General features: G+C 34.0%; 2 protein-coding genes and 1 long non-coding RNA gene across 3 annotated transcripts in view; 1 reads left to right on the forward strand and 2 right to left on the reverse strand.

The window, feature by feature from the left end:
- The window catches only part of LOC104110185 (inactive LRR receptor-like serine/threonine-protein kinase BIR2), a 2,406-nt gene extending 157 nt beyond the window's left edge, over positions 1 to 2,249 (forward strand). The window contains exon 1 of the mRNA XM_009619633.4: positions 1 to 2,249. This exon is cut by the window's left edge and continues 157 nt beyond it. Coding sequence (XP_009617928.1) covers positions 63 to 1,880 — 1,818 coding nt within the window. The 5' untranslated portion in view covers positions 1 to 62 and the 3' untranslated portion in view covers positions 1,881 to 2,249.
- A 511-nt stretch (positions 2,250 to 2,760) lies between these two features.
- Positions 2,761 to 5,405, reverse strand: LOC108947499 (uncharacterized). The gene is made up of 3 exons (XR_011414203.1): positions 5,333 to 5,405; positions 3,122 to 3,187; positions 2,761 to 3,021 (listed from the first exon to the last, which is right to left on the reverse strand). It is a non-coding gene; the product is annotated as an uncharacterized lncRNA (long non-coding RNA).
- A 1,197-nt stretch (positions 5,406 to 6,602) lies between these two features.
- Positions 6,603 to 10,958, reverse strand: LOC104110193 (uncharacterized). Its single transcript, XM_009619643.4, has 10 exons — positions 10,677 to 10,958; positions 10,480 to 10,574; positions 10,218 to 10,313; positions 9,510 to 9,614; positions 9,306 to 9,410; positions 8,972 to 9,110; positions 7,690 to 7,805; positions 7,525 to 7,581; positions 6,942 to 7,181; positions 6,603 to 6,863 (listed from the first exon to the last, which is right to left on the reverse strand). The coding sequence occupies exons 1-9, from the start codon at positions 10,837 to 10,839 to the stop codon at positions 7,035 to 7,037; spliced, it is 1,023 nt and encodes a 340-aa protein (XP_009617938.1). The 5' UTR covers positions 10,840 to 10,958; the 3' UTR covers positions 6,603 to 6,863; positions 6,942 to 7,034.
- Positions 10,959 to 17,815: the final 6,857 nt, after the last annotated feature.

A 17,815-nucleotide genomic window follows, 5' to 3' on the forward strand; every position in this document is an offset into this window, starting at 1 on the left:
ATTTCCTCCTACCCATTTCTCATGTAATAAAAATCATCAAACACACCACTTGAAATCTCAAGATGACTCTTTTCAGATTGTTTATGTTGATTTTATTGTTTCTTGTATTACAACCCCTTCCTTCATCTACTGTTGTAGCTGAAGATGATATAAAGTGCTTACAAGGGGTCAAAAATTCCTTAACAGATCCAAAAGGTAACTTAAAATCATGGAACTTTGCAAATTCCACAGTGGGGTTTATCTGCAAATTTGTTGGTGCTTCTTGTTGGAACGACCGCGAAAATCGACTCATAACCCTCGAACTTCGTGACTTGAACCTCGGAGGTAGTAAAATCCCAGATTCATTACAGTATTGTAAAAGCTTACAAAATCTTGATCTTTCTGGTAATAGACTTTCCGGTTCAATCCCTTCTGATATTTGTACTTGGCTGCCTTTCTTGGTAATTCTTGATTTGTCAAATAATGAGTTTAGTGGCTCTATTCCAGCTGATCTTGTTAGTTGTTCTTATTTGAATAAATTGATACTTAATGATAATAAGCTTAGTGGGAATATACCACCTCAGTTTTCTAGTTTAAGTAGGCTTAAGACATTTTCTGTAGCAAACAATGATCTTTCTGGTAGGATTCCAGCAGCTTTCGATTCAGCTAATTCGTTTGATTTCGGAGGAAATGATGGACTTTGTGGTGGACCTTTAGGGAAATGTGGTGGATTAAGTAAGAAAAATTTAGCTATTATTATTGTTACTGGTGTTTTTGGTGCTGCTGCTTCTATGTTGTTGGGTTTTGGGGCTTGGTATTGGTATTTTACGAAGGAGGGGAAGAGAAGGAGGAAGATGGGTTATGGGTTAGGGAGAGATGATTCGGATAGGTGGGCTGAGAAGTTGAGGGCTCATAGGCTTACTCAGGTTATGTTGTTTCAGAAACCGCTTGTGAAGGTTAAGTTAGCGGACTTGTTGGCTGCCACGAATAATTTTAGTATGAAGAGTGTGATAAACTCGACTAGGACAGGGACTACATTTAGAGCTGTTTTACGTGATGGTTCTGCGCTTGCTATTAAACGGCTTAAGACTTGCAAGCTGAGTGAGAAGCAGTTTCGGATGGAGATGAATAGGTTAGGACAGGTTAGGCATCCTAATTTGGTGCCACTTTTGGGGTTTTGTGTTGTTGAAGAGGAAAAACTCTTGGTTTATAAGCACCTTTTAAATGGTACTTTGTATTCATTCTTGAATGGGAACGCAAGTGTGTTGGATTGGCCGACTAGGTTTAGGATTGGTTTGGGAGCTGCGAGGGGCCTTGCTTGGCTACATCATGGTTGCAATCCGCCAATCTTGCACCAAAACATATGTTCTAATGTTATTTTCCTTGACGAAGATTTTGATGCTAGAATAATGGATTTTGGGTTGGCGAGGCTGATGACTCCTTCAGACGCGAAAGAGACTAGTTTTGTGAATGGGGAGTTGGGTGAGTTTGGGTATGTTGCTCCGGAGTACTCGAGCACAATGGTGGCTTCGCTGAAAGGGGATGTTTACAGCTTCGGAGTTATGCTTTTGGAGTTGGCTACTGGGCAAAGACCTCTAGAAATCACTACTGCTGACAAAGGTTTTAAGGGAAATTTGGTTGACTGGGTAAATCAGCTCTCTGTTTCTGGTTGGATTAAAGATGCAATTGATAAGCACATATGTGGGAAGGGCCATGATGAAGAGGTTGTGCAATTCCTAAAAATTGCTTCCAATTGTGTAATTTCTCGGCCCAAGGAGAGATGGTCTATGTATCAAGTTTATGAATCACTAAAGAGCATGGCTGAGGAACGAGGTTTCTCTGAACAGTTTGACGAATTTCCCTTACTATTTAACAAACAAGATATTAGCAGTCCCATTTGATGCATGAATGGAAAAGCATTACGAAATGTTTCACATTTGGTGAACACAACTACATCCTATGGTAAGTTCTTCACTTCCCTTAGGTGCAAGTGGAATCAGGAACGATACATATGGTTCTGTAAAGGACTACCACGAATATTGCTGCATTATACTGTGAAATCACAAATCATTTTGTAAGTCTTCTGCTTGAAAAATATTGTAGAGATAGCAAGTGTTATTGGTTTCTTATGTTTCTGTTTTCCCTTAGCTGATAGTTATGCATTAACAAGACACTGAGCAAAACTTGTCACATAGTTGCTCGAAATCTGTAGTACTACTAATTTAGCTTTTTGCAACTGACCTGGGCATTGGCCTTTTAAGGTCACAGCATATCCCTTTGTCCTTCATATATTAAGCGCGTCCCTTGCTATCATTTATCGTTTGTATATCAAATTATAGAATATCTAAATTCCTTTTTCAGATTTGAATCTTAAGCCAAACAAGAGAAAAGACTATGCTGCCTTAGCTTCAACATTTGTCGATGATTACTCTAGGTTGACTCTATTGTATCATTTCTAAATGTTTGCTTTTTGGAGGTTTGATGAAAAGAAGATTCCTTTTTTTCCCCTTTAGTAAGCGAAAAAGCACAAGATTCTGACGAATATCTGAAAGTAAGGAAAGCTATGCAATGCCTATACAGGCAATGCTATAATCCCAAACGGATTGGTTTGGTAAAATATCTGCCTTTACATTGGGATTAATTTATCCAATGGAGATGCAACCAAGGCAGAGTTATTGGCAATTAAACCTTCTGATTAGTCTTGGAATATATTGTTGATCAGTAATGTTAGTTCCTTTTGCAAAATTTGTGTTTCTGATTGGGAATGATTTTTTCACTAAATTGGAAGTCAAATGGGCGTTTTAAAGGCTATTTGCCCTCTTGAATTTGATTTGGCAGCTGAAATTTTCATTCACTTGATTGCAATTTGCTTCTCTACAAACAGATGGTGCTTAGTACTCAGATGTGTAATGCACAATGAAAGCAGAAAAAATCTTGTTGATTGGCGAAACTCTTTGCAATAGTAGTTGTCAAATGTCAAGACTGTTACTTTGCCCCTAAGCTCAAGCTCGAATGCGTGTTTCCATGTACTTTCCTGCTTCCCTGAAAAACCATTTATAAATATGGAGTATAAAATCACTAACTTGTTATACCTATAGAAGTATATGCTTATTCAAGACTCTTGCTCATGAATATTAAATACCTGTTGTGTATGGGATCAGGTTCGCTCCATACTCTTCTTTTGCTGACATAATTGAGATTGGTATTCCTTTGAAAAAGAAGAAAATGACTTTCAGTTTCTGTTGTTATCCTCCTAGCGTCTAAATGATTGCTTGTTGTCGCAGTAATTGTTTTGGTGAGAGTTTTGGCTTTTTGTTTCACTAAAATCTCAGCAGATACAAAACATAGAAAACTAAGTAAAAGAATAGCTCTCAAGAAACCCCTAAAAATGCTGCTGCCACGGCCAGCACCACCACCACCCATAACTAGCACTCCTACGTCGCACTCGCCTGTATCTGATCTTCAATGCTCATTTCTGGATCGGTGCGCCAACCCCAATTTTGGGATTTTTTTTCTTCCTCTGGTACTATGTAAACAGAAACTATAAACAGTATACAATGGTAATCTGTTGTTCGAATGGTCTTTCAGGGAGGTTTATGGTTTGCCATAAGATTAATATATAGCATGGAAAAGTTAAAGTTCGTTATGTCCAAAAGCAACAAAAAGGATGGGGTATAGTTGAAGATGTGGGGTAAAAGGGGAGAGAATTAAGCATAGGGATAGGTCGAGAACAGTTATATAAGAAAGTAAAGTGTCCTATGTTTTTATATTGATTAGATTTGAAATTTTGGAATTGTGGGTTTCGAATTTAATAGTTGTTGAAATTTTAGTAAATTTACATTAACATATATACATTATATGAAAAATGTTGTGTTCGGTTGACCCTGATTCGCCTCTGAATGGTGCATATTCATGCAACAAAACCAAGGGACCTCACTGCTGAGTGTAGAGGCAACATGAGACGGGATGTAAATATATATGTAAAAAAGTACAAAAGTTTCAAAATTTAATTTTAAATTCAAAATTTTAAGCATACAAATGAGTTCAATGGTAAGAACTTAATGGTTGAACTTTTCGGGTTTAACCTGCAGATTTGAGTGTTCTAGAACTGGCTATTCGTAAATGCTGATATTAAAGAGGTGATTTTGACACACTGAAGGAGAAACTAGATTCAAAATTATCACTAGGGGTGTTCAAATCGAACCGGAAAATCGCACCAAACCGAAAAGTCAAACCAAACCGATTATCCGATTAGGTTTGGTTTGACTTGGTTTGGTACTGAGTAAAAAAATCTGAACCAAACCAACATATAAATATATAATTTTTATATATACTTTTAAGATTTAATATAGAATTTTTTTTAAAAATATATCTAGAAATATTTGGGATCCTCCCATAGATATATATTTGTAATAGAACAATGAAGTGCATTCATTTTTATTTACTTTAAATAATAGGTTGTATCATTTTCTTATCAAATGTTATTGAAATACGTCAATCATCTTTTTGTTCTTTCATATTCATAAGTCAAAATTTCTTATATATTTTTCGAATTTGAAATGGTATTTCGATAATTTAAAATTAATAGAGCATATCATTATTTAGGTATCAAATTAATTTTTATATTTATTTATTAAAATCGGTTAACATTGAAAACATACATCAACGAAAAATTATTGTTAGACGGCTAATAAAATAGCTACCATGCGTTATTAAAAAAAATTCTCCCATAAGAATATTTTATAGATCATATGGTTGTCAATTTTTTTAATTTTTACTAAACATATATTCACTTATCATAACTTTAACAAAGTAAGATTGAAATAATATTCATGTAACAAAAAAACTCAAAAAATTCGAAAAATCCGATAAAACCGAACCAATCCAAACCGATATAGTTGGTTTTGATAAAATCCGAACCAACTCGGTCCATGTACACCCCTAATCATCACATCTCCGTCAGAGCAAATCAAAGAGAACTTTATTTCTTATTCCAGAATAAATTTGGAATTGCCGTCCCACAAGTAAAAACACCCTCTTTTGCCCCGGTATAAAATTTTACTAGCTCTATTTGTCATTAATTTTCTTCTCCAGCCAGAAACTTATCTAGCGTTTGAATATAGATTTGGCTGCAATTTGCAAAATTATGTTAAAAAATAATTTTTGAAAGTTAAAATTGTATTTGGATATGCATTTTATATGAAAAAAAAGTTAAAGTTTTATGAGCGGAAGAAAAATTTTCACCCAAAAATTGCTCAAAACCAGCTTGAATTTTTTTATTTAAAAAACTAATCATATTTCATGAACAAAAGAAACCAAAATCTATGAACAAAGGGGAAGTTAAAATATCTACTTGTTTTAGAAGTCACGTATCTTCATCCGATGAATCTGTAAAGGAAACTCCTTAAAAGAAGTGCCTGCAAAAGAAATAAGAACCTTCTGAGTTCTGACCATATCATCCAGTCCTTAGGCCGTCTATTTACGGAAAACACTGTCCATTTTACTTAATCTTAGAAGAGACATTATCTGCAAGCACATTCTCCATTATGTTCTAATCGCAGTCAGGACCAGTACAATGCGGTCCCTATAGAATCTAAAGCTTTTTTATGCAAAAAGAGATTCTGAGATATAAAAAGTATACATGTGAATATGAAAGATGGAATATTTACACCAAAGTTTGGTACACTAGTGATGAAGTGAGAATAGCTTTTACTCGTTAGATCCAGATTTTAAAATAAGATGCTATCACTCATCCAAAGTTCAAAATAGAATGCCAACTTTCAACACAAGTTTAGAAGCGTATCAGACTGTATATTGAATTCATGTTAACGCTAAAGACACCCACATCCAATATTCAAAGTATTTAATCACACTAGAATGGCAAACGGGCGAGTCGCAAAAGGGGTAATTCAAAAAACGGATAAATTATCCGACCCGACCCATATTTAATACGGATAAAAAACGGATTACCCAACAGATAATATGAATATCCATATTATCCATGACTTCTTGAATATGATCACTTTTGGGAGAATTGTTAGTCTCCCAAACTTGAGGAACCCCCAATTTGAGGTTTTACAAATATAAAAGTTAAACTCATTAGTTATTCATTGGTTATCCATTTTCTAGATGGATAATATGGTTCTTATCCATATTTGACCCGTTTTTAAAAAATTCATTATCCAATCCATTGTTTAATGGATAATATGGGTGGATAATTGTTTTCTTTTAACCATTTTGACACCTATAAATCACACTTATTCTGCTTCATTAGATAAGAGATCATACTGAATCCTGAGGGGATAATCTCTATAAGTCCAAATACTGACCTACTTTACTCTCAGATGAGAGGTAGGACAAAGAAGCTTCCTCTGATATAACTCAAGGTACCAAATAACGTGACCCATCGCTAATGTTCAAACAACAGTTCCATCTGTTCTTGACCTATCTTTACAAAAGAAATCATATCACTGTCAGTCATGCTCCTTTTTCCAGCTTTTCTAATACTACCTTGTTCAAAAATTCAAATAAAAAGACGAGTTTTTCCATATACAAGTTGAATGTGATGTTGAAAAGAGAATGCTGGACGAAATACATGGGATATCAGATTCAGGCTTTGAAAATTGAGAATAAATTTCTTTGGCGTTTTCCATTATCATAATGTAGACAAAGCAAGGATAAACAGGGAATGGCACATTGATACAACTTAAACGATCCATTGTGTGTAGAATAGGTAATAATATATATATTTACATTTACTAGCAAAACCCTGCAGAAAACTCGTAATGTATTCTTACATACGGCTGCTCATTATGAGTGAGTCAAGTATATCATCCCAATGGGGCAGCAGCCAGGGATGCAAAATGCCCCAAGAAGCAATTGACCTGCAGTTTAAAAATCAATCTGATTGATCAGAAGCAATCTGTAGCAAGACGATTAAAGGAGCACAAAAGCAAAATTACCACGTGAATAGATGGAGAGAAATGGTGCAATCAAATGTCTGGCAGCATTTTACACCCTCTTGACTATAAGATATGTTATGCAATTCTCAGTAGTTAAACTGAAGATGCCGAAATCTCCAATTCCCTTAACAAATTCAGCTTTTCCTGCCTTCTCTTTGTCTTCTCAACATATTTCTTCTTCTGCGCCCACTTTGGTCCATATATTGCCAAATGCGTTCGACCAAACCGCCGATCAGATATCTGCATTTTTTAGTAACAAGAGAGAGAGAGAGAGAGAGAGAGAGAGAGAGAGAGAGAGAGAATTAGTTCCTTTGTGTATAATTGAACAATACATCCAGCTAGCTCTGTAAAACATTTAAGTTTCTGTTAAGAAGAAAACACCATCCAAGCTCATTTACTAATGACAAAATGGAAAATCACAGCCTACGCATTAAGCAATCAGCAATATTTCTAATGATAACATCCAATAACGAAATGTCTTAGTACATCCACTCAAGCAGGGGAGGGGATAGTGCTGTCCTAATACTGACAAATTGGAACTGCTCTTTATATCAAAAAAAAGGGGAGGGGAACTGCTCAATACCTTAACAAGACACCCGCATGAATCCAGCATATCAGTTCTCAAGGGGTACTCCACCAACTGAATACACAAAAATATGTTGACAACCAACCAAAAAAAAAAAAAAAAAAAACTGGATGGAAAAGGAACACATGTGATATTATAAAGCACAATCACTGTGACACTTACTATAAATGTATTCTCTCCCACTACTGATGATGTCGAAATTTGATTCATTAATATACTGTAATCAACTGCAGCATATGGTGGTGTAACACTAATATAATCAAAGCTCCCACCTTCACCTGGAAAAAAAAAGAAGAAGAAAGAAACAAATCTTTGACTGTTATATTTCAGTAAAAGAGCAGTATAAAACTTGCATGGTTAGAGCTTTGTTTTCGGAACACATCTTCCCTCAAAATTGTAACTAACTGCTCAGTTATTGACCACTGCCGGACAACACAACAAAAAAGATCATGCGAGTGAAGAAAAAGAGAGGAGAAACTGTACTGCTTGCAAATTTTCTGGAAGTACAGAATTGGTGAAGAAAGGATATAAAGGATTGACTTGCCACAATCAACAACAATATCAAGCGAACCTTCATAAAAATGGGTTAAACTGGCCCAGGGCCAAGCATGTGATAAGGTAAGCACCAACCACATCTGTAACACCCACCCCCACCCCCAACATCCCAAACCTCTCATATTACTCTTCTCCACCAGGAAATTACCAACTGCAGGTAATAAATATTAGGTATCTGGTTAAGTTTCATTTAAAGACCTCCTTGTTCAATGTTACTGCCAATGATTGTTGCAGTATGCAGATCACAACTACCTTTACTGATTGTTTGACTAACAAGATATAAAATATACAATGTATTCCCATATTTGGGAATTAGTATTTCCATGCCTTCTAAATCTTTTTGATCAAGGGAATAAGGAACCCCCTTGATGGTAACAGTTAGAGGCAGCCTACTGTTAGTACCATGTTGGGCAGCAAGAAAACAAGGCTCACATCCAACCTGCCCACCCATTGACATACGTAATGATCTTGAAAAATGCGTTAGTACGATGAAAAGAGACACAACAAGTGATATAATGTTATCAGTATAGCCTGTGCCTTTTAAGAATTAACTTCAGTAAAAATGTTCAAGGTGCTTTCATTTTTCTGTTTCCTTTTTTGATAGCAAAAATCAAGTAAAAAAGAAAGCAAACAAACTTTGTATCTTATACATTTTCAGGGTGAGTAAACAAACCTTCTTTTCATACATTTTCATAGCTAGTAATAACCTTCTACTTTGTACAACAAATGTACAAGGAAACATCAGATAAAAGATTCAATGAACCTCTTGAGAGAGAGAGAGAGAGATCCAATTGAGAGTCAAATCAGAATCACTCATTCATGATACTAGTAATTCCCTAACTTAGTTCGCTTTGTAGGGCAGCAGATTGACGGGAAGAGAAACTCTTACCAAGAAAATTTTCTGCTCGCTCCAAGAAGCTTTCAACACGGACAGTATGTATGACTGAGACATCAAGGAAATCAGTCCATTCCAAATTTGGCCGCAGAACATCTGAGACAACCCAAGGGTCCATCTCAACAAAATGTACCTAGGAATTTGCAAACAGAAATATACACAAATGCTATGAGCGCAAAATGACATATAAAGACTAAATAAAATATGAAGCTCCACAAATCAACTGCTAACTTAAAAACATACGGAGACAATAAAAGTTTCACTAGTAATAAGTAAATAAAATACAGCATATGATCCTGAAAAAGGTTGCTACTGTTTTAATGCTAACCTCAGAACATCCTCGACTGACGGCTTCTATACCAACTGATCCTGTCCCACTATAGAGGTCTAACCAACGGCCAGGCCTTAAAGATGCAGGGCAACCACCGGCTGCCTATACAGCGGAAAACAATTTATATTTAACAACATTACAATGGTGTATCTTGTGTTACATCAAAGACGAACTGCACTAAACGGCTAACAAGAGTCTCACTTGCAAAATGCCAAATGCAGCAGCTTTTACGACTTCCATCATGGGACGCACATCCATACTCTTTGGTGAGAGCAATTTCTTCCTCCGTGCTGTCCCTCCAACAACCTTAAAAATAAAACTCATTCTAAGAGCAAAGACACTAGGGAAAATGAATTACAACCAGTATGCAGTAGAATCATAGATATGATTGAATTATCAACAAATGCACCGCACCAGTCTACAGAACTCAAAGAGCTTTTCCGCTAATGAACTTGCAATTTCTTAAAGAAGAATTAACTTAAATAGCCGCCGACCCAAGCACTTAAACTTAAAATAGCCGACAAATGTATAATATATGTATCATCTATGTATAGTATGTGTATAATCGCGTATAATCATTGTATAATCGTGTATAATCATTGTATAATCCATATATACTGGCTAGAAAAAGTAAACAGTGAATTCGACCGGCTATTTGTGTAAAGATTCCTTTCTTAAACTCATTAGGTATGCCTAGAACACTAGTTCATAATGCTGCAGCTTTTCATTACATGTATATCATTTCATAAAGCAACAAAGAAGAAAGCGTTCCAGTACACATCTCAACTATCTCACAATTGCACTACAAAAATCAGTCTTTTCTAATTCTAAATTACAAAAAGACCGGGACAAAAGGGAATTCTCCATTAGCAGCCAAAGATTAAGCTAAAATGTAATTGCAAAACAAACCTGAAGCAATTTATGTGTCTCGCGTGGAGGTTTAGGTTCTTCCAGAAGGACCTGTTTTCCACTTCCGCTCTTGGATTGTTCCCTTCTCTTCTTTGTCTATTAAATCATTGAAAGCATTACTGTTAATATCAATTAAAACTAATTTTCAATCTAGTTAAGGTCAGCTACATGAAATATAAGCATTACACTCTATTCAGGCACATTTCTTATCTTATTTAAAATAACCAAATATATTTATTTCAAAGAGGGTTAAATGACATACCTTTGGAGAAGGTTCAGATAAGAACTCATCCGGATTAAGACCGTATTGTTCAAGTAACTGCCTTTTCTTATCAACTGAAAGTTCCTTCTTGGATTCTGACAGTAGTAATATTTTTTTTGTTAGATTTAAGTAATAATTTTAATTGAAACAAAACACTTTCAATTTGAAACGAAGATAGAGGAAGCGAAATAACTTACTGTAAGAGAAAGTGATAATGAATGGGCGGCGACGATTGGTGGCTGTGAAAGGATAACCGACGAGAGAAGGATTTGAGCTAAGTAAAGTGGTGTCGGGGAATATTGAACGAGAGCCGAGAGGTGAGAGAAATGAAAGAACAGTATGTGATGATGAAATCGCCATTTCTGCAGCTCCAATTGCAGTGTCACTTTTCTCACTAATCAGAATTGGTGAAGCGACCAAGCATTTATCATTTTCTTGAGAACACTGATTGGATAGAGTTGAGACTGGGAATTATGTGACGAAAATCTTGAGGAATAAAAGTCATTTAGTAAGAATAATATTTTATTTCTTCCTCTTTTTTTTTCTTCTTTTAATCATGAATCGAACTGCTTAGTCAAATTGTAACGTTTTCCAAAATAAAGGGTTCGTTTGAATTTACTGATTGAAACTAGTCCATAAGAGCTATGTGCTGTGTGTTTTACAAAATTGCTAAAATCTATATCTCTCTCTATATATAAATAAAATTGGGATATAAAAGATGATGTGCCATGTTTCTTTGGCCAAGGATTACATTTATTTTTTTCTTAGATTTTATATATTTTCCCTTATTTTTGCATTTAATTTAAATTTTGTTAACAATTAAGCATGCCTTATTTATATATTTCATCATTAATATACTATTCATCTTTTTTCATAAAACGTTTATCGGCATTAATTAACAGAGGAAAAAAAATCTTTATTTCAATCAATAATGTCGGTAAAATAGGAAGAGGTTGATAGTACCTCTTAATTCTCATTAAAGTATCACTCTAGCTTCCCTTTAAATTAAATCTTCAAGCTCACTGAAAAACAAAAAAACAAATCATGTAAGCTGCCTTTCCCTTCGTTTTTGCTTTTCTTTTATTTATTTTTGTTCGTTACTAGATCTCTTTTTGATCATTTTTTCTCTTGCAGCGCTAGCACTACTATTACTGAACAACTCAAGAGGATACTATTACTCAATATGATATATTCCCATTTTATCTTTTTCCTCATTTTTTAACCTTTCTCTTATATTTTCTATTTAATCTTATTGCATGAATAAGAGTTTAAACTATTGTTATTTTTTCTCTTTTTTTTGGTAATAAAAAACAATATTTATGTGTTGTCTAGTGACTACAAATAGTTATTATTTTTCCTTTTACTTCTTTCTGCAATGAGAAGCAATATTAATTTGTTGTATAATGATTATAAATAGTTGCATTTGGTGAAGAGGATAAGAAAAAGAAAGAAATATATAGAGGAGGCAGCCGAGAAATGGATGATACTTTGAATACAGAGTGGACATCAAAAAGGGATCAAGTGACGGGATCAAATACTTATTTTTCTAAAACAATATATAACATCATTGTGTTTTTTTAGATGATCACCTTATTATCTTTTTATAGATCAAGAAAGCGTTTAGTATTCGATTCAAGTCTTAAACTCTCCAGTTATGTTTTTGACAATTCGTACTACGGTTTACTTTTGCGAATGAAATTATAAATGCTACTAATATTTTATTAACTTATATGTGTAGATATTAATGTCACGATCCGAAATTTTCTCTTTCGGACCGTGATATCGCATAACATTTCACTTGCTAGGCAAGCCAACGTTAGAATAATATTAATTAATTTTTAAATAATTTTTAAATTATTAACAATCAAGGAAACAAAAGCGGAAGCAAAGTTTGAAATATAATGAAATAATCTATAAAAATAACTGTGTCTAAATACCATCCCAGAATTAGTGTCACAAGTGCACGAGTTTCTAGAATAAATACAAATAAAGGTCTGAATAAAATAAAGTTGTCTGGAAATAAATACACAGCTAAAGTAAAATAGACGGAGACTTCAGAACTGCGGACGCCATGCAGTTATACCTCAAGTCTCATCTGGTCTAAGTTGCTCTGACACGGGTGCGGATCTAGAAGTCAGATCCTTTGAGATGGAAATTTTTAGGTTCGGGGATACGGATCCTAGAACCGACACGGGTGTGGGGATCCGGCTAAAAATAATTCAAAAATAAAAATATCTCTACATTATGAGAAATTTTATGGAATACTTACCTATAACTTGTAAAGTATGAATTTTTATTCTCAAGTTGTAGGCACGATTTCTTGATTTTCTTCCATTCTCATATTTTCCTACAAGTTACACAAAGTATATTAAAACATAATAAATATCATATAATTACATAAGTAAAAGAGTTGGATATATAAAGATAAAGAAAACTGAAAACATACCTTTTAGGCTTTTACTGTTTTTGTCGAAGAACATGACCTTGACAAGAACATAGAGAATAAAAGATGTAAGTATCATTTAGCAATTAGCATTTCTCTCACAAGTCACAAATTATGAAGAGTTAGCCATTCTCATTAAGTCAATCAAAATAAGTATGAACACTAAAAAGGCAAAAATAAACTACAAGTCTACAATTGCAATCACCATTCGAGCATTCCCATATAAAGTTATATTAACATTGAACTATATAAACTAACAAAAAGTAGGAGAGGATAACTACTAAGTTTTAACAATTGAACAATAACATTTAGCATTCTTCCTCAATATTTTCAAGATCAATTTCTTGCACATCTTCAATCTCTTCTTCAAATATGACTCCTTCTAGTTGAGGTTCATCGATTGATAAGTCAAGTAGATTATTGGTGGCTTCATCAACATCAAAACGATCTCCACCTAAAGCAAAATTAAAATAAAAATGATTTAAAAAATAAAAAAATACTAAAGGAAATATAAATTCAAGAAAACATAAATTATAGACATACCCACATCCCAATACTTGCTTGGGCCACTTGTATATGTTTCTTTTTGACGAGATAGCAAGCGAAGATTGTAGTGCACAAAAACTAGATATTCGGCTCTAGAAGTCTCTAACTTGTTTCTTTTGATACTATGGATCAACGAATAGGTGCTCCAATTCCTTTCGCAACAAGAAAAAGAAGCCGGTTGTGAAAGAAATTGATACGCCAAGCTTTGCAAAAATGGAGCGTTTACATCATGGTTAGCCCACCAAGATAGAGGCTTCTCATACATCATAGCCTCAACCACATGAGACTCACTAAAGAAACCACTAGCACTTGCGAATGCTCCATACTCCAAAGACGCTTGTTTTAGATCATTTAAATCTTTAAAGTATCTTTGAAAGCATTTAACTCTATTTAAGGAAATCTCTCTATCCTCATTTGGAGCAAGCCTTCGAACCCCATTGCCTTCCCCTTTAAGCCATGATTCATGGTAGTATTTTGGTACCAAAGAATATGCCATACACTGTAAATGGGTGTTACTCTTATTCTACCTAACAACAAGAATTTCTTAAATTGTATAAAAAAAGTCTGATTGCCCGACAATAAGATCCTTTTCCTCTTGTTTAAAGATAATTGCTTTCGCCTTTTCGATCATTGTATCCCATATTCATAAACAAGATGCAACTTTGGAGCATCAAGATCGGCACTTCTAAGCATAGACACAATTGGTTCGGTAAACTTTAAAAAGTACTCAATCTTATCCCACCATTCGTCATTCATTACAAGGGATTTAATTTCACGTGTTTTAGCTTCAATCACTTTATCTCCCTTATAGTTTCTCCAATCATCATCCATTACCATTCTTTCCAAAGATGCTTTCACTTGATGAACACAACTAGTCATGACAACATGAGATACAAATTTCGTTTCGGTAACTTTCAACAAAGACAACGCTGAATGCTTTTGAAAAAGAGCATGAGCCATGTTATGATTCAACACAAAAATTTTCAAGCTACTAACTTCACCAATCAAATCTAAAATCCATTTGCAATTTATAAATTGAGTTGATTTTTCGGAAGGTTGGCACATGCTTTTTAGTGCAAGGTTCAAACAATGAACAACACATGGTGTCCAAAATATATGTGGATAAGTTTGCTCAACCGTAGAACCGGCAAGCTTCATATTACTTGCATTATCGGTGATAACTTGAACAACATTACTTGCACTAACTTCCTCAATTGATTTAATGAACAAATTAGATATATATTCTCCACCCTTCAAACGCCACTTGAATTGATTGATTTTAAAAATATTGGACCACCACTAGAAGCCGTCATTATGTTTATCAATGGTCGCCTCTTAATATCCGACCATCCATCGGAACAAATAGACAACCCTTTTCTCTTCCATGCATCCTTAATAGGTTGTAATTTTCTATCAATATGAGTTTTTTCTTGAGCTAAAAGGGTAGTTCTTGACCTATTGTACGTTGGCGGAACATAACCGGGTAAAGAAGTCTTTGCCAAAAACTCTGAATACTTTCTAAAATAAGGAGACTTGGCAAAATTAAAAGATAAACCTGAAGCGTAGAACATGCGGGCTACCATTTTGTCGGCGATGTTTCTATTCTCAATGCCGAACGACTTCTCTAGAGATCCAACGTTTGAACCTTTTCTTTTTTTTTAAATGGGATAAATCCAACCCTTCAGGAAGCGATACGTAATCTGACTTTTTCCTCGCATCAAGTTGTACAAATGCTTTTTTATTTTTAGCTTCTTCATGTTCTTGCTTCAAAGCTTCACAAACTTCTTTGCTTATCTCTTTACATATTTGAACATCTTGACCAGAGATTTTTAATAAATGAGCTTTGACTTTAGAATATGATCCCGTAACTCTTTTGTTACAATAGTTATATGACCATATTCTATTTTCACCACCATTTGGAGTAAGTAAAAGAACTTTGATATGGTTCCAAAGAGGTTTATCATCAAAGTCGGAGCCTACACTTTTTATTGGCCTTAACAAACCTTTCCCCTTTTGATTTGCTGTTGAGGAGGTAGAAGAAGACATTTTTAAGAGCTAAATAAAATGGTAAAGAAGAAGATGAAGATGCAGCAAAATGGAATGGACTTTGGAGGCAGTAAGCTTTTGGAATGGTAAACAAGATGAAGGCAGCAGGCGGTTGGACTTTTGAGGGACTTCGTTTGGTGAGAAAATACTTTTGAAAGGAATTAGTAGCCTTACGGTTTACTTTTGTACTTTTGGGGGAAAAACCAACGGTGGGGGAACAACTAAATAAATATTTATTAAATTGACTAATGCTAATGTGATTTATAGACTAACACATATACTAACATATATAGACTAACGCATATACTAACATTAAATAGACATTTATTAATGTGATAAATGTGATTTATTTAAGAATAATATCATCGTAGTGTCGTATGCCTTATTAATAGATAACTAGATAAATCTATATTTTAGCCCTAATCAAATATATAATTAAACTGTGTGCAATTCGTTATATCAAAACTTATACTAATGAAATAAAATAAATGTCATTAATGGTTAACTGGATATATCGTAATGTCATTAATGCCCTAAATATATCGTAATATTTTATTAATGATTAACCGGATAAAGTTAAGTTGTAGTCTCGAAGAAATATGTGATTAAACTTTGTGCAATTCGTTATATCTAAACTTATACTATTAAATGAGATTTTTACCCACTTGATTTTATAGGAAGAACAAACAATCTAACAAGAAGAGTTTCCTACTCTAATCGATTAATGTGATTTGTCGGAAAGCTATATAACCTTAACCATTAATAATTAATTATATTTCAAGTATTTCGATTGCTCGATATTAATTGGGGGTCCTAATCAAATATACTATAAGAATACAAATAATTCACATTCACTTTAACTAATATAAATGAAGTGTTCTTAAATGCTCTAATTCTTGATTTGGTTTCTAACATTCGTGATTATTCTTCTTTGACATTTTTCTAAATTATTTTAGTTCATTCTCAAATAATGTGATTTATAATTACCCTTACAATATGTGTCACAACATAGCATATAATGGAGAACAAAGAGGTTAATTTTATTATATACATTTTATAAATTTTTCTAGGCTTCGCGCGATCATATTCTGTCAAAAACATAATATGCTAATTAATAGAGAAAAAATATTTATAAATAGTATTATTAGGTTAATTAATAGAATTTATTTATTTAGAGTAAATACTTATTTGTAATATATATGAAGTTTACTCACATAAAAAAATGTGTGCCTTTAAAGCATAAAAAAAGAAAATTTAGTTTATAATTAAATAATTATTTATTATTTTGATTAAAACTCTAATTATTTTGGTAAAACTAAAACTCTAATTTTTATAAACTTAAAACTTTTGAATATAATATTTGTAATATTTATCTCATAAACTAACGTGAAAAAATATTATAATATGCGTATCAATTAACAAACTAGTTCTCCTAATTAGTTCCTAGGTCTTCTTCTTCAATCGTTCTTCTTTGCGTCTTTCTTCTCTGCGCCTTTCTTCAGTCCTTCTGAATCATCTTCCCCAACAAAATCTTCTCCATGTCTTTGGTTTTTTCCAGTACAACACATCCATCCGAGCCCTTCCCAATATGCCTCAGTCCAGTAGTCCACCCATCAATAACTTCTCTGCCCTAAAAAAAAAATACAGAGCTCTTGATTTTAGAAACTTGCAGCATAGAAACTCAAAGATTAACCAAGACAAAAAGCTTCAAAGGAGACAAAAGGACTAGTATAAATTACTACATAGCAACGAAATTGAAGGTATTTCGTTTCTCATCTCTTTAAATCTTTACTTAGGGAAATCAATTTCCCCAAATTTTTAGTCAACGCACCCGATCTAGTCTTACCGGATGCGACATAGATCCCACACCCTTACCCGTATCAGTATCGTGTCGACACCGGTACGACACCGAAATTGCCGTGTCCGAGCAACTTAGCCTCTGGTAGCTGAAATCCGAGCAAATCTATAGTACGCCGCTGGGACCAACTCCAAAATCTGCACAAGAAGTACAGAGTATAGTATCAGTACAACCGACCCAATGTACTGGTAAGTGCTGAGCCTAACCTCGACGAAGTAGTGACAAGGCTAAGGCGGTTCACTTACATTAACATGTACGCAATATTAATAACAACAACAAATAATAGAATTAAATCAGGTAACTCATTTATAATAATTGAAGCCAACTCGGCAGTCATAATCTATTATTATTTCAACTAATTCTGTTGCAGCATGCAACCCGCTCTCATAATATATTCACATTCAATTCTGTTGCAGCGTGCAATCCTCTCTCCCAATATATTC

This window comes from Nicotiana tomentosiformis, chromosome 2, assembly GCF_000390325.3.
Source record: "Nicotiana tomentosiformis chromosome 2, ASM39032v3, whole genome shotgun sequence".
In the NCBI taxonomy this organism is placed as follows: Eukaryota; Viridiplantae; Streptophyta; class Magnoliopsida; order Solanales; family Solanaceae; genus Nicotiana; species Nicotiana tomentosiformis.

What these genes read in the sequence shown, in the direction of transcription:
- LOC104110193 (XM_009619643.4), bottom strand. Translation starts at nt 10,839, where the DNA reads ATGGCGATTTCATCATCACATACTGTTCTTTCATTTCTCTCACCTCTC. An exon ending in CATTATCACTTTCTCTTACA is followed by an intron (nt 10,575 to 10,676) that starts GTAAGTTATTTC and finishes TACTACTGTCAG; the next exon opens with AATCCAAGAAGGAACTTTCA. An exon ending in TCAGTCGAGGATGTTCTGAG is followed by an intron (nt 9,111 to 9,305) that starts GTTAGCATTAAA and finishes GCAAATTCCTAG; the next exon opens with GTACATTTTGTTGAGATGGA.